The following is a 26,505-nucleotide window of genomic DNA, read 5'->3' as shown; positions in this document are numbered from 1 at the left end:
AAATAATGGGGTGCTGTAATGCAGAATTTGAGGGGCTACCTAAGGCAGTCGGGACATTTGAGGAAGTGACGTTAAAGTTGTGACCTGAAGCAGGAGCTGACCAGGGGAGAAGATGAGGGAAGAATGTTCCAGGTAGAGGGAATCGTGCACTAAGGGTCTGGGTGGAGGGGGAGAGAAACTCGGAGAATCTGCGTGGAACAGAGTGAGCGCCATGCAGTTAGGGTCCAGGAGAGTGAGGTGGTGGGGGGCAGCACAAGGGGAGGATCTGGGTGGGCAGGGGCCATGGGGAACTGGGAAAGGGACTGTCCCTGCAGAGTTGTAAGCAAGGAAGTGACAGGATTAGAATTTCCTTTTTAAAGACTCACTCTGGCTGCTGAGAGGTCTTGAAGCCCAGAGCTGTCCCTGTGACTGTGACCCTGGAAAGTCACCTCACCTGAGCCTGTTACTTCACACATATGTGTGTTGTGAGAATCAAATACGAAATGAATGGAAGTACTTCTAGAAAGCTGGAAAAAAAAATGTATAAACCGTAGGGGATTCCAGGTCTCACTAGAAGTGGAGGGTCCTTTGGGAAACTGTTGAGTTAGGGTCTCGGGTGCAAGGGAGAATGCTGGGTATCCAGAGTCTTTACCTGAGCACCCCACCTCTGAGAGAGCCCCCTTTTCCAGCCTAGATCACAGGGCCCCTGAGAGGCACCAGGGCCTGGGCAGGAAACACCTGCCTGAGGCTCTGGACTCCTGAGAGGGAAGGGTAACCTTCCTGGTCTTTGACTGGGCCTGAAGCTGAAGCTGAAGCCGAAGCCAGGACTCTCACTGTTTGGGCGGAGGGCCCCACCTTTGAGCTTGGAGGCAAGCACTGGATTCCCCTCCAGCCACCCAAACGTACACACGCGGAGTTTTCATTCTGGGTCAGGGGAGTTCTCTGGAATTTTCTAAAACAGAGGAAGGGGGAAGTGAGAGAAGAAATACCTGCCTTTTTTATTCTACCTTCTTTCCCTCTAATCTTTGCAGCTTAGTTGGGGGAGGCCACCCCTGCTGCCCCTAAGGGCAAGTGGCGGGAGGACCCTCTCAACTGTTGTGGACCAAACCCGGCACCTTCCCTACACTTGACTCTTGGTATCTGCCACTGGGGATTATGAAGGGGTCTTAAGGTTTTTAGAAGGAGAGGTTCCTGCGGGGCTCCTTCCTGCCTGCTGGGGACTGGCAGGGCCCTGACCTCTGGGAAAGGCACTTTCCCCCGGGACCGGACGCTGGGGCCTTGGGGGTCTCCTGGTCGGGCCTGGGCGGGAACCGGAGCGGTGCGCTGATTAGGCCCCGCCTGCGAAGGTGGCGCAATGCCGCCCCGGCTCGCAGCCGGTCCTCCCAGACCAGCCAGGCGCAGCGCGGTAGCGACGGTGGGGACCCTGGCTTAAGGCGGCGCATGCCGGGCGTGTGGCCACTGCACCCAGTGGCCGCAGCACTGTCGGCACTGGGGCTGAGGGCAGCACTGCCCAAGTGCGGGGGTTGGGGGGGACCCCCTCCCCCATGTTGGGCTGGTCGGTGGGCAGGTCTCGGTGTCCAGCTGGGGCGGGGCGCGCAGGCTGTGGCGGGGTGGCTGTGGTGGTTGGTTGGTGGTGGTGGTGGTGTTAGCAGCGGCACCCGCTGCTTCCCCATTCTCCTCATTTGGGTGTGAGAGCCATGGAAGCGCTGAGGGAGTCTGTGCTGCACTTGGCCTTGCAGATGTCGACCTACAAGAGAGCCACGCTGGATGAAGAGGACCTGGTGGACTCGCTCTCCGAGGGCGATGGGTACCCAAACGGCCTGCAGGTAAGAGCCCTGGCCCTCTGCGAGAGCCCCATGGGGGTGGGGAGAGGCTGGGCATGCGCGCTGGTGCTGCCCCCCACCTCCACCCCCATCCTTCCAGCCACTGAGGGGGCTGTGCAGCCCGAAGCTATGGGTAGCACTGGGCTCATTGGGGAGAAACCTTTCTGGGACAAAAGTGCCTCTGGGGCGCTGAGCTTCCCCACCAGCCTCCCCTCACCAGCTCTGCCTGTCCCCAAGTGCTCCCGCCCACCTAGTCATAGGGCTACAGCCCCCAGGGGGCAGAGCTGAAGCACTCACCTTCCCTGCCCCTGCAGAGCTGAACTGGCCCAGCTCCCTTTGCACAGAAGAGGCGCTACCGAGCGCTGCGGGACTTGCCCTGGGTCACACCGCCCATTACTGGCAGAGTCTAAACTGTCTTAGCTAAAAGCCCTGCGCCCCCCCACCCCCACCCCGCACACTGTGCAGTTGGTCACCCCGTCTGTGGGCATTACCCTATTCGTCCTCTTTCCACCCAAATCCTGAGTTTCCCGGGGCAGGGGGCGGGGGAGCCATCCTCTGCCCCTTTTCCCTGCCACTTTTCAGGCCAATCCCCCCCTTCCCAGGGTCTGCCCCTGGGAGACTCCAGTACACCCACCGCCTCCCGCCTCGTGGCACATCAGTGAGCGAGACCGCTTTTCACCCTTCTCTCCTCGTGGGGCTGAATCGGGCAGTCCTGACCAGGACCTCGACCCTAATGGAGTTTTTACCCAGGCAGGTAGCTGGCAGCGAGCTGGAAACATCAAGAGCACCCAGGAGGGCACTGTGATCAGGGTCCTGAGAAACCAGTGTAGAGAGAGGAGCCTCAGCCCAGGAGGACTTCTGCCCGGCTGACCAAGGGAGACATTGAGGGATATCTTGGGGCCTCCCAGGGAATTGGCACCAAACCACAGCCCATCTGGAGGGCAAGCTTAGAGTATATGGACACTCAGGCAGCCAGATCCAACCCTACTCAGGAACAGCTCTTTGAAGCTGGAGTAAGAACACTAACTAATAAAGGAAAATAGCATGGATTGAGTCCTCCCTCTGAGCTACTTCAGTAGGTCCAGAGAGATCCAAACTCATGATCCCAAGTGGGATGTGGCACCCTTACCTACATTATCCTATTTCATCTTCAGGACTACCCCATGAGCCGTAGGGGTTACTGTTCCCGTTACAGGTGAGGAAATGAGACTCTGAAAGGGAAGACAGCTTACCTCGGGGCACAGAGCTCAAAACCCAGGAGTGAGAAACCAAACCCAATCTGTCTAGAGCCTCCTCCCTGCAGACACTTCATAAAAGGCTAAATCCAGCAGGAAATGAGATTTCTGTGGCAGGCACCTCTCCCTTCACAAATCAAAACAGAGTCTAATCAGCAATCTTTTTAGTCTCATCTTCCACAGCAGTTTCTAAATATATCAGCACAAAAGCATTTGGAATTCACAACAAAATAATGTTCCATGTTGTTACCATCATACCGGCAGCCCACATGGGTATATAGCCTTTTTCAGGTCACAGAGTACATTCATCTGTCTGAGGCTGCCTGACCAAGTGAAGGCAGCTCAGTCACTGAAGCCGTGGCCCCAGTTTTGAATTCTGATTCCACTCAAGATCTTGGGCAAGCTGCTTAATCCCATTAAACCACAATTCCCTCATAAAAAAAAAAATTTTAAAGCTTTTTTTATCCTCATCTGAGGACATGCTTATTGATTTTAGACAGAGGGGAAGGTAGAGAGAGAAACATCCGTGCCTCTCATAAGCACCCCAACCCTGCAACCTAGGTATGTGTCCTGACTGGGAATTGAACTGGCAACCTTTTGGTTCATAAGACAACAACCAACCAACTGAGCCATGCCGGCCAGGGCTACAATTCCCTCGTTTGTAAAATGGGAGTTAGAGAAAGTGGATGTAAAGCATTGTACAGGGTCTGCTATGATTGTTTTTATGACTGATGAGGTAAGGACCCCGTAGCCATGTTACAGATGGTAATGCTGAATCTCAGAAAGATCAGGAAGATGCCTGTAGACACAGAGCTGTCATGTCAGTTGGAGCGCAGTGTTGATACCCTTACACCAAACTGTATATATTGCCTACTTTTTATACAGGAAAAGCCAAAAAGGTTGCTTCAGGATTTGGGGCATTTCTGTGGGTACCCAGTCTGGCTTGCCTTAAAAGCCTCCACAGCAGTGGCTCAACCTTCCTAATTCCGCGACCCTTTAATACATACAGTTCCTCATGTTGTGGTGACCCCCAACCATAAAATTATTTTTGTTGCTACTTCATAACTGTAATTTTGCTGCTATTATGAATCGTAATGTAAATATCTGATATGCAGGATGTATTTTTATTGTTACAAATTGAACATAATTAAAGCATAGTGATTAATCACAAAAACAATATGTAATTATATATGTGTTTTCCAATGGTCTTAGGCGACCCCTGTGAAAGGGTCGTTTGACCCCCAAAGGGGTCACGACCCACAGGTTGAGAACCGCTGCTCCACAGCTTCCCCAAAGCAACTGTGAACTATTCCAATGCTTGTTCTAAGAGTTGAGAACCCATCCACTTCTATATGTGAAACAGAGTTTTCTGTTAATTTTATGTTTTAAGCAATCGGGTTTTTTTTTTTCCCAATGTACATACTTTACATGCTCATTTGTAAGGGGAAGAAAAGAGTCCACTATAAAAAAATTTTTTTAAGAAACAATAATCCCACTGCTCGCAGATAACCACTTCTACTTTTTCACATTTGCATGTATGTATTTTTAAACATAGTGGAGCTGCCTCTAAGGACATGATGTTGCACTCTGATTTTCTCACTTAATGCATACATACGCATTTTTCTCTGTTGTTAAAAACCTCCAAAACATGCTGCTGTTAGAAACCATACCTCCAGGAACCAATATATAAAAATATATTTAGTAAATAAGCTATTTTGGACAATAGACCCAATAACTGGAACACTATGGTTGACTTATCTTTTAGCCTTTTGGATAATTTCCTATGAGTTGGTTGCTAGAAACACAGCTCCCTCAATTTTAGGCTTTTAAAAATGGCCCCAGGCTTCCCAAATCTCCCCCTCTGGATGGGTAGCTATAAAATGAGCTACTTGATTTTTCAAGATTTTGAAGCCCATTGGTTCTAGGAACTCCAGAGTTATTGATACCGATGCTAGCAAATGAAAACGCTTGTCTTTGAACCAGACTTGCCATGTTTATTACTGAATATGCTAACCAAGCATTGAATTTAGCTGGAGCCAAGTTCTACCTATACCTCACCTGAAAGGGTTTTTCTTTGTATTTTAGGCACAAGTTCATTGCAATCCACCAAAATTAGTCACTGTGGACTGAGTGCAGAATTTAAAGCCAGAGAACTCTAACTCAGAACCCTAGCTTTGCCTCTCATGGGCCCTGAGACCTGAAATCAACTCACTCAGCTTTTTTTTTTAGTGCAAAATGGTGCTAATACTATTAACCCACCTCTCAGAGCTGTTGCAAGATTGAAATGAAACCACGTAAGTGAAAGCCTTTTGTCGAGTGCACAGAAAATGGATTTGATTGTTATCAGGATCATCATCGAAATTCACCAGGCGTGATAGCTCAGTGATGCCCTAAATATAATAACTTCTCTCCTGCTCCGCTCAGACTGGTTGCCTGACTGCCCTACACCCCAGCACACACCATTTCAGTGGCTTGAAAGGAAAAAGCTCAAGTTACCCCCGCAGCCTAAACTGGGGAGCAGACAGCCATGACTGTTTACCAAAACCCTAGAAACTCAACCAGTTACCTCTACAAATCTATTTTGTCAAGAAAAATAAAAGCTTTTTTTATAGTTATATTTTATATTTAATTCTTAGTGTTGGGTGCTCTCTCTCTCTCTCTTTTCCTACTATGCACAGGGCTTTCAGGGTGATTTCAGGGACAGTCCCACTCAATACTTTGAGAAGATTTCTCTGCTTACCAGGGGGTCCTTTCAGCTCCATCCACCTGTTAGAGCCTCTCTTGGCCTTAGAGTTGTGCTTAGTATCGGAGATCATCAGGCCTGGGATCTCATCCAGCTTCCTCATTTTAAAGATAGATTAAGTCTCAGAGGCTGCCCAGTGACACACATGGGGTCTTGATAAAGTCGCGGGTGACCATTGACTTCCCAGATTTGTGCCCTTTCTCTGGTGCCATTCGGAACGAGAACTGGAAAGTGCTTCTTCCAAATACTAGACTTTGATTCCTGTTAAGATGCAAGTACCTAAAGGAACTCCTTTAAGCAGAGATCGGAGTCAGGCATGCGAACATGGGGGCAGATAGGCTCAGAAAAGAGAGATGAGGAGGACCAGAGGACTTACAGTTTTGCTCTGCACTGGCCCCAGGCGCCTCAGCTAGAGACCACCATATGGGAACTTCCCCAACCTAACACTCTCCCAGAAGCAGAGTGCCACCCAGGACCAAGCTGTCATGGTCTGTCTGCTCTGAAGGGCTGGCTCTGAGGCACGCAGCCTGGCTGCCCTTCTATCCCTTGTGGGGTGGCCAGGCTCTTGAGCTGCAGGGGGTGGGCTCCCTGCCAAACCCTTGGCCAGACTAATGCCTGTTTACCGCCCCATGAAGCCCAGGTCGCTGGAGAACCTCAGGGTCATTGAGCCACTGCCTTCCACCCCCCATCCCCCTGCTTTGTCTGAAAACCAGGCTTTGCCCCCTCCCCAGTCCCTCTGCTGCTGGCGTGTCTCCTGGGCCCCACGCAGCAGTGGCCCTTCCTGCCTGCAGAACTCGTTCTTGCCGTAAGCCTAGGTGAGCCAAGCACTCACTTCTGTAACCGAATATTTATCCCTCATCGGGGCTTTGTTCCCTCACCGTGGGAACCCTGGGAACGCTGCGGCTGCACAGCTGCACGGTGTCTGGCTCTCATTCTGTTTCTCTGGCCCTGTCTCCTTCTGTCTCCCTCTCCACCTCTCTTTCAAGGGCATCCTTTTCTTTCTGTCTCATTCTTTACCTCACCCAACAATAAATGGGACATTAAGCCCACCAGTGAGCTGCACGTTTACAGTAATTCTCAGCCCCATCTTTGAAGCGTGGGCGCTGCTCCTTGGCGGATGGTCCCATACCCCAGGTGGAGTGGGCTGCCTGCCATTAATCCTGGTGATCAACGTGCCCTCGTTTCCAAAAGGAACGCAAGAAACCCTTTGCATCCTTCCCTGGCTGTGACCTATCTTTCTGGATCCTCTGAAGGAGGCCGGGCAGGACGGTGGGGGGCTCCGTGAGGAGAAGGGACTCGTCAGCAGCTCGGAATTACAGCCCCAGCCCTGCCCAGTACAGCAGGCAACTGGACATCCTCCTCTGGAGAGTCTGTCTCTTGATCAGCACAGGGCCACCAGGTGACTTCCCCTGCACAGGGGGGCGGCCTCTGGAATCCTTCTACCCTCAGAGATGGACTTGGGCCTTGTCTAGAAACCAAGAGACTCTCAGCCGGGCAGTAGAGTCAGGCGGAGACCGTTACAAAGATTAAAAACCCTGTTTTCAAATTCTCTTTGCCATTTCCGCCTGGAACTATGAATTTCTAATTTAATTCCAACTTAATTCTAATTACATTTTACAGAGAACACCATCTGTTTGCTCGCCATCCAACAGTGAGGCTCTGCTGGACTTCGCTCCTCGGGGACAGCACAGTCGTTGGGCTGAGGCTTCGGGTTCTGGAGGGAGATGGCCTTGCTCACTGTCCTCTCTCCTCCGCCCCCGCCACTTCCTGTGTTTCTTCTGCACCTAATGCCATTACTGGACTCTTAGGGATGTTGTAAAGATACAATAGCACCACCCAGGCGCGCAGAAAGCACTCAGATATTAGCTGCCATTGTTACTCTTTTTTTTCTTTCCTCCTTCCCTCTGTTCCTTTCATCGTCTCCCTTCCTTTGATTTCTTCTCTTCTTGCACCTCCTCTAATCCCCGACCTAGAGCACAGTATTGCTCTGTCCACATAAATGGAGGTTTCCGGCTACCCCCAGCCGAAGGCTGTGCTCCCGGGCTTCTGAAAGCCAGCACTAGGCAGAGGGCTCCCTGCCTCTGTCGCTCACCGCCTTCCCCAGAGCTAAGCCATGATCAGGAGACATGGAGAGGCCTAGAGAGGCAGAACATAACACAAGTCCAGGGCCAGGACAGCAGGAAGACAGAATAAGTGTCAGCACCTGCTTCATATCCTTTGGGACCCCTCTGAATACAAGGAAAACTGAGACCTTGGAAGAGGCACTTTATAAAACCTTTCAGTGCTGTGAATGTGTTAGCATCATCCCAGCCTCTCTGTCTCTGTACCAGGCCCTCCCAGCCCAGAGTGTTAACTTAATGACAGTAGCACAGGCAGAATCTTTGTTTCTCACGATTAAAAAAAAAAATGTCCTTAAGGGATTTTAGAAAGTGGCACCCCTCCCCCGCCTGACACAGCTGCTTCAGTTTCTGAGCCTCTTGGATTTCCTCAGAAAATATGACTAGGCCCTAAGTTCCCTTTCTTGGTTTTAGAACCCAGTTTTCTTTCCACAAGAATTTCTTGTGTTCCCCTTTCTCTGGCTCAATAATTCCTTGTTATTTCCTGGCCAGAAAATACCCAATGATGACCACAAGGCCACTTAGTGCCCTTCCTTTCCCAAGGTGACCGGCCTTAGATCCCCAAGGGCCAGTGTGAGGTTCTTTGGTGATCTGGCTCCCAGGGACAGCCACCCCCTCAGCTGTTGATGGGGCACTTGCAGGTCAGAGTCTGGGTCTCCTCATCGCCCCTGGTAGCTCCTTTTCCTCCCCCACCCCTTCCCTTCCCCATTCACCTGGCCAGCACCTACTTATTTTTCAAGACACCAGCCCAGGTGTCCCCTTCCATCAGGAAGCCTTCCCTGACTGAACCCCTGCCCACCTCAGTCTGTGTCTTTATGTACCTCTCTGCTGGGCTGTGAGCCCCTGAAAACAAGGGAGTCTGTCTTCCACTCAAGTGTGTCCAACATGGGCCTGAGTTGGTGCTCAGCACAGCCATAATGTTGCTGAACATAGCCCCGCCTTCAGGAGGCCCCTCCTGTCCTGTGGTCCCAGTTTTCGTAAGAAGTACCTCTTGGAACAGAGGGGGGCCGAGCTGACCCAGGCTGAGGGCTTCCAGTGCTATTGGCTGGCACATCCCTCCTCAGCCCCCAGGGACCTGCCACGCCCCCCCCCTTCCTCTCATTGTGCCTCCCTTCCTGTTTGTCCAGACTGGGGGGCTGGGGCCATTTTTCCTCCCTTTGAGGACCTGCCTGTGTGGAGCTGTTTCTCCGTTGCATCTCCCCTGATATCTCCTCAAGACTCAAATCTCAGACCCACTGGCAGCCCCGGAATCAACAGACTTGGGGATCAGTTCCCAGCTCGGCCCATTCAGCTACATGACGAGAGGCAGGGTCTTCCCTCTCTGAGCTATCTTGTCCTCATTTGTGAAAAGAGAGCTAATAGCCCTCGTGGGGTTGTAGGCGTTCAGTGAACTGACATCCACGCTTCTGGGAAGTGTGAGCTGCGGTGGTGGCGCCCTTGTGGTGCGTCCTCCCAGCCTATTGCTGCAGGGCTTTGAGGAGAGCCCCGCTGGACACTCACTGGATGCCTGCAGTCCAAACATCCTGTTCTTTTTTTTTGAACTCCTTACTGGAAAAACAGGGAAAAGCTGTTTTTTTTTCTCCCTCTACCCATATCGGGTGACGCAAAAAAATACAAGCCCAGCTGGGTTGAGCTACTTGACTCTGAAGTTTAGGAGCAAATCTGAGCTGCTGAGCAGGGTGGCGGTTCCTTTCCTGGATTAGGATCCAGTCTGTGGGAACCAGACCACCCCTGAGGCAGGGGGGCCGCCCTGATGTCTCCCCGCGGCTTGGGCCTGCCGCAGAGCCCTCTCCTCCTGGGGAAGGGGGGCCCTGGGCTCACATCCTCCCCACCCCTCCTTCCTCCTTCCCTGCAGGTGAACTTCCATGGCCCCCGGAGTGGGCAGAGGTGCTGGGCCACGCTGACCCAGGTGGAGAAGCGGCTGGTGGTGCTGGTGGCACTTCTGGCAGCAGGACTGGTGGCCTGTGTGGCAGTGCTGGGCGTCCAGTACCGGACAAGTAGGTGCCTCTGAGTTTCATTGTGGGCTTGACTCAGCTCTGTCCACTTGTGTGAGAGGGCTTCCCTGCTCAAGTTGGACGGGCCTCCAAGGCCACAGAGAGAGCTTAGCCTGGCAGACGTGGGTTGCTGAGGTAGCCTGAGACCTGGCAGGTGGGTGGTATGGGTGCTGTGAAGGTTGTAGAGTCAGAAGGACATGAGCCGAAGTCCTGGCCCAGCAGCTTATCACCTGTATGAGCTTGGACAAGTTGCCTAATCTTCCAGAGCCTCGGTCCTCTCTACTTTCGATGCAGAAATGATGCCCAGTTTGGGGTTGGCTCTAAGGATTACAGATAATGTATGGCACTTACCTGGTGCCAACAGGACTCCTCTAACCTTAGCTGTGAGTGCTATTGTTGTTGGGTTGTGTGGGCTGGTGACACATACAGGCTGGCATCCTTGGTTCCAACAAAACAGCCGTAATGGCTTCCGTTTATTTAACGCTTTCCGTGGACCAAATACCGCCCCCCTTTACGAATGTAATCTCATTTCCTCCTACAGCAACCCTATGAGCTGAGGTTACTTTTGGCCCCATTTTACATATGAGGAAACTGAGACAGTGAGACTGAGTGACTTGCTCGAGGTTACTGGGGAGGGGTTGGGAAGCTGGAATTCAGCCACAGGCCTTTGGGCCCCGGAGCCCAGCTACACCCCGCTTTGTAACCAGGGTGCACCCCAGTGTGTGCTAGGTCTTTCAGAAGAGCTGTCCTCTGTGATGCAGCTCACTTTTGTGTATCTCTGTAATCGCATCTCTCTGTCCTACCTTGTGTAGTGATGTGCTCGGGCCTCTCCGATCCTGCTGTTGGGGGCCCGAGGCTGGCTCTCTGTGTCGGCCGAGAGTATCTAGCCGAGTGCCTCACGCAGACCTAATGTTCTGTAGGCATTATGGAACCGGAAAGGGTGGATCCAAGGGAATAAAGAGAGTGGGGAGTCCAGCGATTTCAGGGTCTCTCATCCCCTGTGCCCAGCATCTAGCTTTCCGATGGCAGGTTGTCCACCTGGTTAAACAGCCTCTGAGGGTCCAACCCCACGGACTCTGTTACCTAGTACCTGGTTACTCATTCTGTCCAAGAGAATGTGAACCTGTGCAGGATCTGGGAACATCAACCCCAGGCTTCACTGAGCCACCTCCACTGTGAAGTTGCTGGCCCACCTGGGTAGCCATGCGAGGCTGGGATGGGGAAAAGTTTGCAGACCTGGAGATGGGGCAGGACTTCACCTGAGTCATCCTTACATTCTTCCTGTATCAAGCATCTGTTCGTTTGTTCATTCATTCACTCATTCATTCATTTCACAGACATTTAATGAGTGCTTACCCTGTGTCAGGTACCTCCATGGTTTGTAGATCCTTTACCAACGAATCTGGCTCAGCAGGTGCTTAGTGCATATTTGATTAATGATTTCCAGGCTCTTAACCATAGGTACTTATTAGCATAATGCCTGAATGCCATAGGTGTGCAGATAGTTTGCAAATTGAATAAATAAGTGATCGAATGGACAAAGGGACAAGGAGGAGGACAAAGCTGGGAACGGCCTTTCTCTACCAGTCACTCTTGTCCTGTAGTCACCGTCTTGCCTACGAGGCAAGGTCTTGCCTAAATCAGCTTCTGTTAAGAACACCCTGCTGGGCAGTGTGGACCCTGTCCAGCCTCATCCTCCCAGCTCCCAGCCCTGTGCCTGGGGAGAAGGTGAGACTCCAGCAGCCAGTGTCGCCCTGAGATTGCCCCAGGAGTTCCCAAGATGTTTCTCCACCAGAAACCAGAAGGGACCCCCCAAGGGGAGGCTCCTAGTAGTGGTTGGGCCACGAAGGGGCCCAAAGGAAAGAATCCTGCTTCTGCCTCTGTCCCAGGCTTCTCAGGGACATAGGTTTTCCCAGCCTGCACCTGGGTGAGAGGAACTCTGGGTGGAGTGGGGCCAGGATAAGGTGACCCCTGAGCCAACCCTTGTGTTTTCATCAGCTGCCTGGGCCTGGGAAAGCAGAGACCACCCCGGATATTGACAGGAACCGCATTACCCAGCAGCAGGTGCTGGCACTGGCCACATCTAAGCAAACATAAGGCCAGACAAACCAAATTCTCTGTGGATTCTGAAAGACTCACCTCTAAGTTATGTCTGGGCACTTAAACACATATTTATTCACCTTCCTGCTGTACCCTCCTTTCTAGAAACTTGCAGGTGCTTTACAAACAGCAGCAGCAAAACAAGCAATAACTTTTCCAGAAAATATCCTGAAATGTCTTAGTGAGTGTCAAGCCCAGGTACTGTCCAGACAAGTGTCTGTGACCTAGATCTGGGACTTGCTCCTGCTTTCTTGAGTGACCATGCATGTTCTAAAGGGAAGAAATATTTTCTTTCTCCACAAGTGGTGACCAAGTGCTAGACAAAGCTCTTTCATTCACTCATTCATTCATTCTTTTGTTCATTCAACAGACGCATGTTAGCTATTAGGCACCAAGTTACAATGCTGGGCAAAGGAAATATAAAAGCAAGTCAAGTGCTGGCCCTACCCTCAAGCTTACACTCTAGTGGGGGTCGTAGACAGGGAGACAGCCAAGACACAGCTTAGTCTGTACTCAATCTTAGTGCCAGGCGGCCAAGGAGCCCAGAGAGGGATGAGGGTGAGGGAAGGTTTCTCCAAGGAGATGGAGCCTGAGTATTGACCTTGACATTAAATGAGGGGGGCCTGCAAACAATCAATTAATCAAATATGCATTAAGCATCCGCTGGGCCAAGAATAGTAGATAAAGGAAGTACAATCCATCAAATAGTTAAATAATCAAAGATTATTGCTTAAGTACCAGCTAGGGACCTTGCCCTGTGCCTAGCAGAGTAGGTGCTTAGTGAAGAACTCAGACTAATTCTTGATCTCACACTCTCTCATGCTCTCACACACACACACACATTCTGATAACTTTCCCTCTCTGAGGATCACACTCTTATGCTCTGTCTTGTGGGCATTTCCGGCAGCCAAGCTTTTGTTGGGTTTTACTTCCTGTAGTTTGTTGTACAAAAACAATAGGTATTCTTTTCCTTTTCCGAATAAGGAGTTATAGCATAATAGTGAATAGGCTTTTCAAACTACACAGAAGTTCTCCTTCCCCATCCCCACCTCCCATAAAGGTCCTGGCATTTCCCCTTGTGGGGAGTGGGGCCTGCAGCTCTGCTCAGATGATCTGATGTCCTGCCTCTGTTTTCATGCCTAATAGTTCAGTGATTTTTCATTGTTGTAGAGCCGTCTCAAAACAAGTAATTACCTCAAGATAAAGTCACCCTGATTTTTGTGCTGTGGCGCAGCTCCTCCGAGCCCTTGCTCAACCTGCTGGACTTGGCATTTGTCATCAGATGTTAATAGCCTGCAGGCCACCCCGCCCCGGCGGTATTCCATTTCTGAGTGAGGTGAGCACTGGCACAGTCAGCCGGTACGTTCCCTTCTGCTCTCTAAAGATTGGCCTGGCAGCCGTGGACCCTAAGACCTGAGGGACTTGAGTCCCTGCGCCTGGTCATTTCATCATTGCCATGAAACTGGTCCTGCTGTTCCTTATTTCTAGATGGTGAAACCGAGGTTCAGAGATAGGAGGTCACTTGTGCGAGGCCCAGAGCCAGAAGGAGAAAGCTGGGATTTGAACCCACGTCTGAAAGCTCACAATGCCTGCCCTGCCTCACTCCTGCCTGTACCGGGCAGCGGGGCGGTGGTGAACTCAGCAGCCCCTCGTGGAATGGGCAGAGGCAGTGAGGGAAAGCGGAAAACCCCCGCTGGTTGTGGAGCCGATGCAGCAGGATGGAGCTGGGTCCAGAATCGGCTCTGCCATGTAGCTGCTGACCTTGCGCCCTCCCTCTCTCAGAGCCTCAGTTTCCTTATCTTCAGATGGGGCACATGCCTAGCCGTGAGGCTTGTACTGAGGCCTCAGCGAGATCACAAATGGAATGTGTGTGCAGTACCTGGTGCAGCGCTGTGTTCCGTAAACTGTCCCTCTTGTCGTTGGCTCAGCTGTGTCAACAGACGATTCCGCTGGGCCTGGTCTCAGTCCCGGGCCTGGATCTCCTGCAGAGTCAGGTTCATCTTGCTACCCGGAGCTGGGCCACGGCTGAGGCTGCCCACAGTTTGGTTCCTTTGCTAGAGCCCACCCAACAGCCTTGAGGCGGGGGTCCATCCACTCCTCTTACCTCTTGCCTTCAGGCAGCCCTCACAGCTCTGCCCACATTTGTGAGAATCAGCTCAGAGGAAGCTAATTTCTCTGCTCATTGTGCTTTGGGGGCACTTGTAGGATTTGCAGCCCTGCCCACTGCCCACCTGCACCAAGTACTGTCCCTCCTTAGTGCACACCCGACAGGAGGGGCTGCCCTGCCTCCTGGCAGTGTGTGTGTGTGTGTGTGTGTGTGTGTTGGGGGGTGTGGGGCAGTCCTCACCAGGAGAGCTCCCTTCCAGGCCCAGAGCAGACAGAGCTGACAGACGGTGGGGTTCCGATCCCGTTGGCCGCTGAGCAGGGGGCTTCGCTTCTCTGTTGCTTCAGCTTCCTCTGTATAAAAATGGCCGTAAGCAAAATGATCTCTTAGGGTTATGTCATTTTCGGGTTTTTTGAGGATTCGATGAGCTCGCTCTCCTGCCTTGTGTTCAGTGGGGATGTTTTTTCATACTTTCCTTCCATTCCTAAAAGTCTCTCTTCTTCCTAAGCTGTAACATGTGCAGCCATTTGGCACATGCTAAACATATTCAGTTTGTTTGTAGAATGAGGGATAGAAGTTTCTCCTGCTGTTGTCTTTTGACTTTTACTTTATAAGGTGCGTATAACCCAACTGAATGATTAGCTCTTGAAAGAAAGGGTTCACCTTTTATACCTCTCGCCACACACACACTGCGCTCAGTAAAGAACCTGGTGAACAAATAAATGCATGAATGAGTGAATGAATCTGTTGAGCACCAGGGAATAGTAAAAAGTCAATGAATAGGTGTAGAGGGAAGGACTAATTAAGAGAAACACCTTGTTTCCAGGTACTTTTAAGCCATAGAAAGATTTTAGGCATCTAAACAGAAGATTTATAAGACAGTAAATCGACTGAGGTCATTTCTCTGGAGGCGTCTTGTGGCCATCCAGCTTCAGATCTGTTCGGTCATCGCCAGGGTGGGGCATGGTACCCCAGGTCCCCAGGCCACCCGTGCTGGAGTCCTGCAGCTTCCTCCCTGCCCTGCCCTGCCCTTCACTAGACTCTTGTCCTTTTCCCCTGCCAGGAACCCCCTCGGTGTGCCTCAGCCAGGCCTGTGTCTCAGTGACCAGCTCCATCCTGAGTTCCATGGACCCTACGGTGGACCCCTGCCAGGACTTCTTCACCTACGCCTGTGGGGGCTGGATCAAAGCCAACCCCGTCCCTGATGGCCACTCGCGCTGGGGGACGTTCAGCAATCTCTGGGAACACAACCAAGCCATCATCAAACACCTCCTTGGTAAGTAGCACCAGGCAAGGGGGCCCAATGAATGGGTTGCAGAGGAGAGCGGTCGACAGGGCCTCCCCGGCCAGGCCAGTCAAAGGAGGAGCTTGGCCAAATGGGAAGACCACAGGCTTTGGAGTCGGCGACACCGGGTTAGAATGCCTGTCCCGTCACTTGTGTGATCCTGAGTAAGTTACTTCTCTCTGAGCCTCAGTTTCTTCATCTGTAAAACAGGGCTACTAATACCCAAACTGGAGTATTCGGAGAGCTAGGGAGTGCATAATAGATGCACAAACACTGTCAGTTGTGGTCCTTGCTTTTGTGGCTTCAAGCTGCGACTTAGCTGTTGACTAGTGTGGACTGTGATTTTTGCAAGTTGTGAGCCAAGGAATCGAGGCTGAGCACACAAGATCAGATTTTACCATTGTGAGCAGATAAAAGTTGTAAGGACTGCTTATCTGAGAGTTGCTAGCCATAGGCAGCAATCTTCCTTGACCTCCTGATTACTGGGCTTGCATGATAAGCTTCTAACCAAAGTTCTTCTCTTTTACCCTTGGGAGGCCTTCGGCACCTTTAGTTACCTTGGTGTTCGTGGTTTTATGCTTAGATTAGCATCCCATGTCTGTCTTGTTTGCAGCTGTATCCCTAGATAATGTTTATTGAATTAATATCTGCCCATTGGGGTCCTCGTCCACGTGAAATCACGACAGTCCATGCTGTCATGTGGAGAAGTCCTGACTTGACCCCTAAGCAGCCGAGATCTTTGCCACCTCTCTCTCTTGCTGGCCCCATCCTGGGACCCTCAATGGTGGGAGAGGTTAGATCATGAAAAGCCAGTCAATTAATCTATCAGTGAGAGAACTTAGATATGACAAATACTTACTAAATTAAAAAATAAATTTTTTTTAAACCCTCAAGATACTCAAAAGTAGGTAAAATAAAAGAAAATGCCTTTTAGGGGACAAATTCTTGCAAAGGGACAGGAACCTTCCTGTAGGACAGTTTTCTAAAAGAAAGGAAAAGATTCTAATTTGATAGTTACGAACTTCAGGCAACTATGTCTTTTAGATGAAAGGAGTCTTTTCCTTTCCCCAGGAAGCAACGCTTCTGCTGGGTGAAACCCACCCACCATTTCTTCTTGGCTCCCAGCAACTCCTGGGCAGGACCCACTGACAGCCCCCTGCTAGCACAGCCTCCTGCTTGTCTTCCTGAGGATGAGAACAGGGTAGTGGATGGAGGTGTTTGCCCCTCTGTATGTCAGGGACAGCAAAGCCTCCACCTGCTTTATGCTTCCCAAGTTCCTTTGAAAGGTGACATAGACTTTCACATCAGAACTAGAGGCTTAAAAGGCAAATTTGACTGTGGTAGCCAGACTAGAACTCAGGGATGACCCTTCCCCAGCACCTAAAGATGCAGCCGGGAGCTGGGCAGGCATTACCAACCAAAGAGGGAATAGTCCAGGTAAGATAAAAAGATGGGCTAGTGCCTCTGGGTTCAAATTCTGGTTCTTCCACTTACTGTGTGATCTTGGGTCAATTGCATAACCTCTCTGGGCTTCTTCTGTCATCAGTACAATGGGAACTATGCCTCCTTTAGGTCATGAAAATTAAACGGGAAAATACATGTAAATTGCTTTGTTTAAATTGGCCTAGCATAGTGTGGTGGCTCTATTTATGTTGGTGTTACTGTTATGCACCCTTGACTTTTACACAGGACTGTATAGTTCACAGAGGCTTTGTTTTTTGTTTTTCGTTTTTGGTAGATATCATCCCATTTGATCCTGTAGGGTAGAAGCTAGGAAGTGCTTGATAGAGGAGGAAACAGGTCCTCGAGGTAGGTTAGCAGGTGGCAGAGCTAGGACTTGCCTGAATTCTGGTCATGTGTCCTTTCCCCTGTCCACACCACCTTCTCCAAGTACAAGGGACGGCTACTTGGAGAAAGCCTGCAGGAAGCTTGGAGCAGTGAGGGTCCAAGGACAGAGAGAAAGAGACTGACATTTGTTCGGTGTCTGTTATGTGCTGGGCATGGTCCGAGGCTCTTTATACCCAGCACCTCCTTTGTCCTCACAGCGATCCTGGGGCTTAGGCACTGTGGTTCCCATCTTATAGATGAAGAAATTGAGTCTCATAGAAGTTAGGTATCTTTGCCAAGGATACACTGCCAGTCAGAACGGAGAGGGGTTCCAGCCCTGAGGAGCAGTTAGCCCAGAGAGGCGAAAGAAAGGTTGATAGCAGGCCCTTTAACTTCCCAGTTAAGGCCCAGAACTGGCCCTTGTGTGTGGTGCCTATGGGTTCTGATCCTGATCCTGATGGTTCTGGCCTGGTTCCTGTCAGGAGGATCTTGGGTCTGTGCCATGGCCGAGTCCACCCCCTAAGCGGCAGGGCCTATGCGGCATGGCCTCCAGTCTCAGGCCTTGGCCTTACATCCACTCTGTCCCTGAAAGTTAAGATGTGGGTGGGGAGCAACCCTGAGCTGGGCACAGAATAGCTAGAACCATGTGTCCAAGCCCCTGTCCCAGGGCCAAGGCCAGGGTCTGGTGGCATCAGGAGGCCGCACTGCAGGGTTTTGAAGTGAGGCAGCCCTGGCACGCTAGCACATCACCTGTGTGGCCTCAGACAAATGGACCAGACTCTCCAGGCTGGGTAAGACCTGGCCCAGGCCTGATACACACAGTAGTTGGGGCCACCCCCATGGCCTACCGACCAAGTCCTTCCCCAGAAGATATATCCTGGTTTTGCCTTCCTCCAGGTTCGTTCCTGGGAACTAGTCTGGAAATGGCCTCTCACCTGTGGGCCTTGATAGCTGGAAACCCCTGAAAAGGCAGGAGGCAGGTGAGCAGGTGATAGAAAACTTCTGGACCGTGGGCCAGTGCATTCTTGGGCTTAAGGCCAAGATGCTTTCGGCCCGAAGACAAAGGGGTCAGCCAGCCGGGAACTGAAGCGGATAGGGATTAGAACAGGTGGGGGGTGCCCAGGCTGTGCAAGCTGGCATGGGGTGAGCCTCCCTAGGTGGAAGGAGGAGAGGGGACATTATTCAGTGTACTGGAAGGACTGTGTCAGCTGGCTATGCAAAGCAGCTCTTATGATCAGCTTGCCTATGACCTTGGGCAGACCTCTCCTTTCTCTGAACAGTGAACTCACCCTAACCCACTCAGGGGAAATCCAGGCAAATCTGTAGCAGGTGGGCTGAACCAGGCCAAGAGCCACTGTGGCAGGTCCTTGTAGCCTACTGGCTGGAGGGCAGTGACCTTATCTGCATGAGATACAGATGCCTCATCCAAGAGACACTGCCACCTACCCAAGCTGCCAGCTTGAGCTGTCCTCATAGGAGACAGGAGTATGGCCTGACTTTATCAGGGGAAGGATCACCTCTTAGGCTGGGCCTAGCCCTAGGCTTTCCAGCTTGTGGTTTGAGCACAGACTGTTCTGCGGTCCAGAGTAGTCACCCCACCCTTTTTCAGTCTCTGCAAGATTTTTCTCTAATTTGTTTGCTCCTTTATGCTACCAAGGGGCCTCTCCAGGCTTGAGTTACAATTACATTTTGTGTACCTGTCATATTTACTTTATCTTGTATTGTAAGATTAATACACGCCAAAAAATTAATGCCTGCTTGTTGTAACAATTTGAGCAATAGAGATTCCATAAAGAAAAAGGAGAAGTGGCCTCCCTTTCTTCTACCCTTGACACCAATCTCCCTGAGAAACATACAGAGTCATTCCAGTGGCATTAAATTTGTCCATGTCTGTGACTTGGCAATTTGTGACATGTCTTGCATTTTGATTTTGACTTGTTTTTCCAATATTTCCTGTCTTAATATTTCATCTTCCTGTGCAAGGCAATGCTTTCTCTTCAGGATTGTGTCTGCAGCGGGGGGCTCCTCTCTCATCTTTGGGGAATGGTTAATCAGACTGATTAATGAGCTGATCCGAGGATGGGAATGGGTGTCCAGGGCTCCTCAGAAGCGGCTGGGTTGCTTCAGGGCTTCTTCTGCAGGCAAGGAAGGGAAAGCAGGGGGAGCTTGGGCTGTTCCCAGCAGCCTCAGCCACTCAGTTGTGTGACCTTAGACAAGTTACCCAATCTCATGCCTGTAAATTGGGCATGATACTAACACTCACTGGTGGAAATTGTTACGAGATGCATGCACACAGCCACGCCCACACACAGAGGAAGCCCTTCGGTTTCTCAGAGGGGCTGCAGAACGCTCAGGTTCAAATTCCCACGTGCTGCACCTAAGCTCTGCTTCCCTGGGCAAGTTTCTTGAAATGAAGTGATAATATGAACCTCAGCGTGTCGGTGTGTTGATAAAGAGCTCAGCACGGGCCTGGCCTCAAGTAGGCACCAGGAAATGGTGATGGTATTATTATTCTTTTGATTCTGCTGCAGCAAAAGGAGCCTCCGTTATCAGCTCCCCCACATCCCCTCACAGGATGGGGCTCCTGAGGGCTGGGACTGTCTGAACTGAGTCTGTGGTTTTATCTAAGACAAACACTGGTCCTGCCCTGGTGTGGAGTTGGAGCCCCCATCCTCCTGGCCAGAATTCCCAGGAACCCCTGTTTCTGCAGCCACCTGGCTTCCTAGGCATTTGTTGGGAGGGGCTGTTCCAATATAAACTCACGGAGGAAGAAGCGGGCCAATTAAATGGTGTGCTGTCTTTCCTCTCTGGTCCTTTAGGGAAGTGACTGAGGAAGTTCCTGGAACTCAGGGGTCCCTAGAAGGAAGTACCCAGGCAGTTGTGAGCCCAATTGCCTGGCCCTGGGCTGCCCCATTCTTTCTATACCACTGGGGCCCTGGCAATGCCACCATGTCTAGAACATGGCCCCGACTCAGTCCTGGGAGGTGCCCCGTTGATTCCTTCTTCTGGGAAGCAAACCCAGGCAAGGGTGTCTTAAAGGAAACTAAGCTTTTCCTGAAGCGAAAACTGCCTGTGGCTGATTTCACTTTGAATCCAAGCCTCCTTCCTCAGGCTGAAATGATTGATAACCTTTCTCTGGGGTGCTCCCAGAACACTCCATTCATTCATTCATTCATTCATTCAGCTGTCATATATTTTACATTAGCTATGTCCCAGGCTGGGCATTGCATAAGGAACAAGAGTTTTTTCCTGTGAAATTACATTCCAGCAAGGCAGACAGACAATAAACAAATAAATGAATAAATAAATAATTTGGTTGTGAAGCGTTTGGGCTTTGAAAAAAATCAAGGAGGATGCAGGCAGGGCCTGAGAGAGGAGGAGGAGGAGGCCAAGAAGGGATGGGCTTTCTGAGGAGGGGACGTTTGAGCAGAAACTTGAATTTAGTGAGAGAACAGACCGCGTGGGTGTGAGGGGACGAGTGTAGCAGGCAGAAGGAACACGGAGCACAGTGGCCCAGAGGTGGGAGTGTGGGAGTGAAAGGGGGAGGGGCAGGGGGCAGGGGGCAGGTGGCCGGGACCAGGTCGTCTGGACAGAGTTTCTCAACCTTTTTTTTATTACTATTGCCCCCTCCTAAAATTTTAATATCAAAATATACTGTATAGCTACTGTGTACTGTATGTACACACAGAAAGAGTAAGTTGCTTCTGTCCCCCAACAACAAATTCTCTCCCCCTTGGGGGCAACATTGCTCCTGTTGAGAATGAGTGATCTGGGGCCTCGTAGGCAATTTTAAGGAATTTGTATACAACAGTGTCTATTCAGATCCCAAGTAGCTCAAGACACAGCTCTATAAACTCCCACCCAGGGGTCCCCTTGGCTGCCTGGTAGATTCCTCCGACTTAAACTGTCTAAACCCGAACAGCTTATTCCACTGCCAGCCCTGCCCCCACTCGCAGCCGTCACAGCTCAGCAGCAGCCTCTCTCAGGACAAGGAAACTCGACTCCTTTCTCTCCTGCGCCTACGGTTTCTCGCCCCTTCTCTGCTGCCACGCGTCCCAGGCCCCCTCACCGCTCACACGGTCTGTTACAGAAGCCTCCCAGCTGGCCACCTCGCTTCAGCTCTTGTCCCGCGGGGCCTGCCAGGTGGTAGATGCCCTGTGAGGAGGTGGGAGAAAGGGCTGCCGTTGGTGGGCTCCATGAGCCGGAGGGAGGTGTAGGGAGCAGTGGAGGGGCCTTCCCTTCTCTGGGGCTCCTGCCCTGGCCAGCGTCAGCCTGCGAATGCAAGTGGTAGGAACACTAACTCCTGGTGGGACCTCGCTCCTGTCCCTTCCTGCCCCCACCCGCCTCATTGCCTCCCCGTGCAGGTGTGCAGCTGGCACCAGCCTCGTCACCCGCGCGGCCCCCAGATGCGGTGTCCTTCCTTAGGAGGCACACTGGGCCCTGCTGTCAGCCAACACTGCTGAGGGCTGCCGTGGGCCCACCCAGCACCCGGACTAGTGGGTGAGGCCGCCCAGGCACAGCCTCCACGTCCGCTCCACCCTGAGCTCACCCTGAGCGCTCAGGCAGGGATCCCGGCCTCCCCAGCAGCCTCCCTGGAGGCCTCTGATGCGTTCTCATCGCATTGGCCCCGCTGTGTAATCCGAGGCCTTGGAGACCCTCGTGGGGTGGCTCTTATGCAGGCAGACTGGTGTCCATGTTGCTCACGGCACCGCCACACTCATCCCAGAGCCACCAGACCACAGGACTTGATAACATTTGTGGGGAGATGTGTGGACGTGGCACCCAGGGTGTGGAGCTCGGAGGGAGGGAGATTGAGCTCGTCTGGAGCAGCCTCTCAGAGAAGGAGAGGGTGAGGCTGGATGCTTTCCCGTTCCTGCCAGTGATCATTCAGGCATCATTCGGGGTTGTGGACAGGTGTTGGGGAAGGGGGTCCACCTGGAACTTGCTGTAATGAGCACAGACCGCCTGTTCCCGGAGCCTTTCTTTGGGCCTCTTATCTTGGTGGCCTTGAGGCCCTGGGGGAGGGAGGTGCCAGAGCCTCTCATGGGCCAGGGCGCCCACAGTGTACCTCCCCCACCGCAGGCCCTGGCATTTCAGGGTCACGACCAGAGCCAGATGTGGCCAGCCAGTCAGACGCTTCACTGCTTCGGGGCTCTGGCAAACAGTGAGGATTGGAGCTTTCCCTTCTAGGAGCCTAGCTGCTGGGAGGTGTTGTCATAGAAACGCAGCCCCTGGGAGGGGGAGGGGAACACGCCATTGCTTTTCCTGATGGGCTGCTTTCTGAGTCTGAGGAGCAGGGAGGTCCCTGCCCTCCCCTCCAGGAGGCTCTTCTGCTCCAGTGGGGCACGGGGGACATGCAGGTGTTGCCAGGGCTCGGCAGGGGCAGCCTGTGGTCTCCAGCTCCTCAAAACTGCAGTCCCTGAACCTCTGTCACCACGTTGCCCTTCAGAGTACCCCACCCCCTTCAGAACTGTCACCCCAACTTGAGCAAGGCAGGGCTGATGCTGTCCAACAGTGAAAACAGCCATGCCCTTTAGGGTAAGAACCAGGGGCAGGAAGCTCTCAGGACAAGGGCTGGAAACGCTGATTAGACTAGACAGGAAGTGGCCTATACCTTCTGTATCAACGGTCCACGCCAAATGGATTTTCTCCTCCAAACCCAGTGTTCTTTTATGCTTCCTTGCTTTTCCTCACACTCTCTAACTTTCCCCAAACCCAGTGCCTTTTTCCCCTCATTTCTACCTGGTGAAACAGGATATTCTCTGGGGGGTCCCCCAGCCCCACCCCACCCAAGGGTGTGGCTTTTTCCTGGGTTCCAAAATGATTTGCATTAATCAAGGCACTTTGGTGTCTTATAGTCATTTCTTGGCACGTAGGTGTTCGCTGTTCAGCCTTGAGCCCCTTGGGGGTAGGGAGTGGGTTTTATTCATTCTGTAAAGCCTGGCACCAAGCCCATGCCCGGCACCCAGGAGGCGCACAGTGTTGAGAGCGTTGATGAATGAACCTCTTAGGAAAGATGGTCCCTAAGAGAGGCCTTGAAGGTAAAGGTTGGACAGTGTCCTGTGCAGAAGAACCAGAGTGGCTTTTTTTTTTTTTTTTGATGTGTTTACTGTGTCTTCATGCTGAAAAGGAAACCCTGTGAGGACAGAGATGTTGTCCTTTGCACCCCCAAAGCTTGCACAGAGTAAGCATCTAGTGTCTGTTCAGTAGATGAATGGGTAACGTTCTGCCAGAAGAGTCTTCCTGGAGGAGGTAGGGTTTGTGGGGGGTGGTCTTTAAGGAAGCAAAGGGAGGAGTTTCAGGGCCCAGGAAGCACAAACACGAAATGAGGAAAAGTGACCAGAGCAGTGAGGAGTTCCCCAGGGAAGGAGCAGGCTGGACAGAGGGAACTGAGAGGACCAGGAACCCTAGTGGGTGTGGAGTGGAGCTCTAAGACAAAACTCAGGCACGGGAGCCCAGGCACATAGTAGGTCCTTCGTGACCTGAGCAGCAGGGAGTGGTCTCGCCTTCACTGAGTGCAGCAGGTAGGACCCTGCCTGCCCTGTGCTTTCCCACATACAGGAACATGACCTTTACAGGTGGCATCTGGACCAGGGCCCTACGGACAGGGAGAAAGGGACAGTCTCCCAGGTGTCCCCATGTAAGGGACTGAGATGCTGCTGGCAGGCTTGGGAAAGGAAATGGCAGGAGGCCCCTGAGTCAGCCGTAAGTCTGATGAAAATGCCCGACTCCTCTGAGGAAGAAGCTGAAAGTAAATTTATAATGAATGAGGCCTTTAAGGCTTCCACGCAGCTCTACTCTCTATCACAAGAAAGGCCATCTGGAATCTGAAAATCAAGACAGGCCTTTGTCCTGGCACCAGGAGGGGTGTTTGGGCCCTGTGTTGGCCGGCAGGGAAAGCAGACTGTCCTCTTGCTGGGCGGCCCATGCTGCCAACCCAGGGACACACCTGCAAGCCCTGCAAACCCAACCACCAGAGAGGGAGAAACACGGTATATACTCCTGTCATTGCCCTCAGCTCAGAGCAGGGCGCACCTGCAGTTTACCAGGCTTTGCCCAGGGGCGGTCACGTACCTGCTCTGAGTTCCCCGCCGCTGTCCTGACAGGCAAAGGCTCTGTCAACGCCTGACAACCGAGGCCCTGAAAGGACCACCCTGGGCCTCCCGTGGGCACATGGGGGCATGTCGCAAACTGCCATCCCTTGTCATTCCAGAAAACTCCACTGCCAGTGTGAGTGAAGCCGAAAAGAAGGCCCAGGTATACTACCGTGCGTGTATGAACGAGACCAGGATCGAGGCGCTCAAGGCCAAGCCGCTGATGGAGCTGATCGAGACGGTGAGCTCCTCCGGCCCGCGCCACCGGCCTGCCCCTCTGGCTTCCGTCCCAGCTCTGAGCTCCCGCCGGGGCCGGCCACGTCGCCCAGCTGGATGGTAGTAAAGCCTGTCTGCTGACGTGGGCCCGGGCAGTGTGAGTGTGAGTGTGTGTGTGTGTGTGTGTGTGTGTGCGTGTGTGCGCGCACGTGTGTGAGCGTGTGTGCGCACGCGTGCTCATCTCTCTGTGGGTGGGATGTCCTGTATTTATGGGGCCGTGTGTCAGCATCTGTTATGGGTGGACGCCTGTTACACACATGTGGGTCTCTGTGCATCTGTGTGCGCGACAGGGGCTGTATCTACAGAGAAGATGTTTATCTTGCTGCTTCCTTGTCCTCAGGGAGTGTTTGTGTGTGAGAAGGGGTGTGTTCCAGAAGGCCAACAGAAAGGCTTGGACCAGAAGCAGAGCCCTCCCACGGACCCGGGGCCTCCCTGTCCTCCTGAGCAGGAGAAAGAGTCTTTCTTCCTGGGCGCCTTGGATGGACTCCCAGGGGGCCGCCCAGGGCTGGCCAGGCTGCCTGGCATACACATAGGGTGGCTGTGGATGTTTTCTAGCTGCCCTGTGCTCCCTCCAGGCCCCACCCCCTAGTTTGGCTGGCAGGGGGATTTCGGCAGGGTGGGGAGCTGTGGGCACCGGGAACTGTACAGTCCCTTCCCTCTGGCACAGGCCCCCATGTGCCAGCTTGTGCCCAACCAGGGAACACCAAGGAGATTCTTAAAAACCCAGCTCTCAGAAAAACTAAAGTAGACCATAGATTATCTGCCTTTTAAAAAATATAGAGCTTTAGGCACAATTGAATTTGTGCTTCAATAGCAATAACATCCACGTGACTTAGTATACAAAAATATAGTGAACCAGAAAAGTCTTTTTCCCATTCCCGTCCCCAGCCTCTCAGGGAGCAGCTGCCATATGGATTCATGGCTCAGTTGCCTAGGATACATCTTTGCTCCGTCCAGCATCTCTGGCTCGCGGGTCAGAAACTCTTAAGGAAGACTATCCCTTTCATTTGCTCTAGAGGCTCAGTGAGGTCAGATGGCCCCTCCAGGGTCGCAGGCATGTCAGCCACAGAAGCAGCTTATGCTCCCTGTCTCCCTGCCACCTCATGACCTCCTTGTCTTCTCTCCCTCCACACAGCTCGGAGGCTGGAACATCACAGGGCCCTGGGACAAGGACAATTTCCAGGACATCCTTCAGGCGGTCACCTCCCACTACCGCACCTCCCCCTTCTTCTCTGTTTATGTCAGCGCTGATTCCAAGAACTCCAACAGCAATGTGATCCAGGTGAGCCGACCTGGAATCCCAGGAAGAAGGGTCAGGACCTCATGACCTGTTCTGCCTTTAGCAAGCGCTGATTTGGGGCAGGTGAGGAGGGGACTTGCCCTGGCCAGCAGACAGGCTGTTGCTCTCTGAGCCTGGGGAGATCTTAACAGGCAAGAAGATTTGAAAGGGCAAACTGCCTGCTGGGATAGGTGGGGTTGCTGCAGCATCAGTAAGTCTTTAGGGTTCTGATTGGTCACTGTGGGCTCCAGGAGAGAGGTCAACTCCTATGCACAGCTGGAGCCAAGTTTTGGTCCCCCCACCCCAACCTCCAGTCTTTGTAGCTGTGCTTGGAATGGCTTTGAGACTATCTCTACCTGCCAGAGCCTTTCCCAGGCTGGGGATGTGAAGGCTGAGTTTCCACCCCTCTCTGCCACTCACACTCACTGTGTGACCTTGGGCAAGTGCCTCAACCTCTCTGAGCTGCAATTTTCTTATCAATCAAATGAACTATAATAATACCTACTCTAAGTGTGGCAGAATTTGGCCGTAAGGCCCTGATAGGACCTATCGGGAACTGATCCCCCTTACCTGCCCCGTGTTCATCAAGCACTCTCTCCTTGAATCCCTTTTCCAGCACCAAGGGTCAGGTATTTTCTCCCTATTTTCC

General features: G+C 52.2%; 1 protein-coding gene across 4 annotated transcripts in view; it reads left to right on the top strand.

The window, feature by feature from the left end:
- ECE1 (endothelin converting enzyme 1) overlaps positions 1-26,505 on the top strand; it is a 93,336-nt gene that overhangs the window by 43,773 nt on the left and 23,058 nt on the right. For 2 of the 4 annotated variants that reach the window (XM_090268737.1, XM_090268738.1), the window contains exons 2-6: positions 1,719-1,805; positions 9,753-9,894; positions 15,159-15,371; positions 24,421-24,542; positions 25,713-25,859. In XM_090268737.1, the coding sequence (XP_090124863.1) occupies positions 1,719-1,805; positions 9,753-9,894; positions 15,159-15,371; positions 24,421-24,542; positions 25,713-25,859 (711 nt within the window). Of the gene's footprint in view, positions 1-1,676; positions 1,806-9,752; positions 9,895-15,158; positions 15,372-24,420; positions 24,543-25,712; positions 25,860-26,505 lie in introns of those variants that run through there. The other 2 variants (XM_090268736.1, XM_090268739.1) reach the window with 2 other exon arrangements.

The sequence above is a fragment of the Furipterus horrens genome, unplaced genomic scaffold, assembly GCF_987537825.1.
Source record: "Furipterus horrens unplaced genomic scaffold, mFurHor1.1.pri manual_scaffold_3, whole genome shotgun sequence".
NCBI classification, from domain to species: domain Eukaryota; kingdom Metazoa; phylum Chordata; class Mammalia; order Chiroptera; family Furipteridae; genus Furipterus; species Furipterus horrens.
The sequence above is the reverse complement of the archived record's forward strand: the minus strand, read 5'-3'. Positions and strand labels throughout refer to the sequence as shown.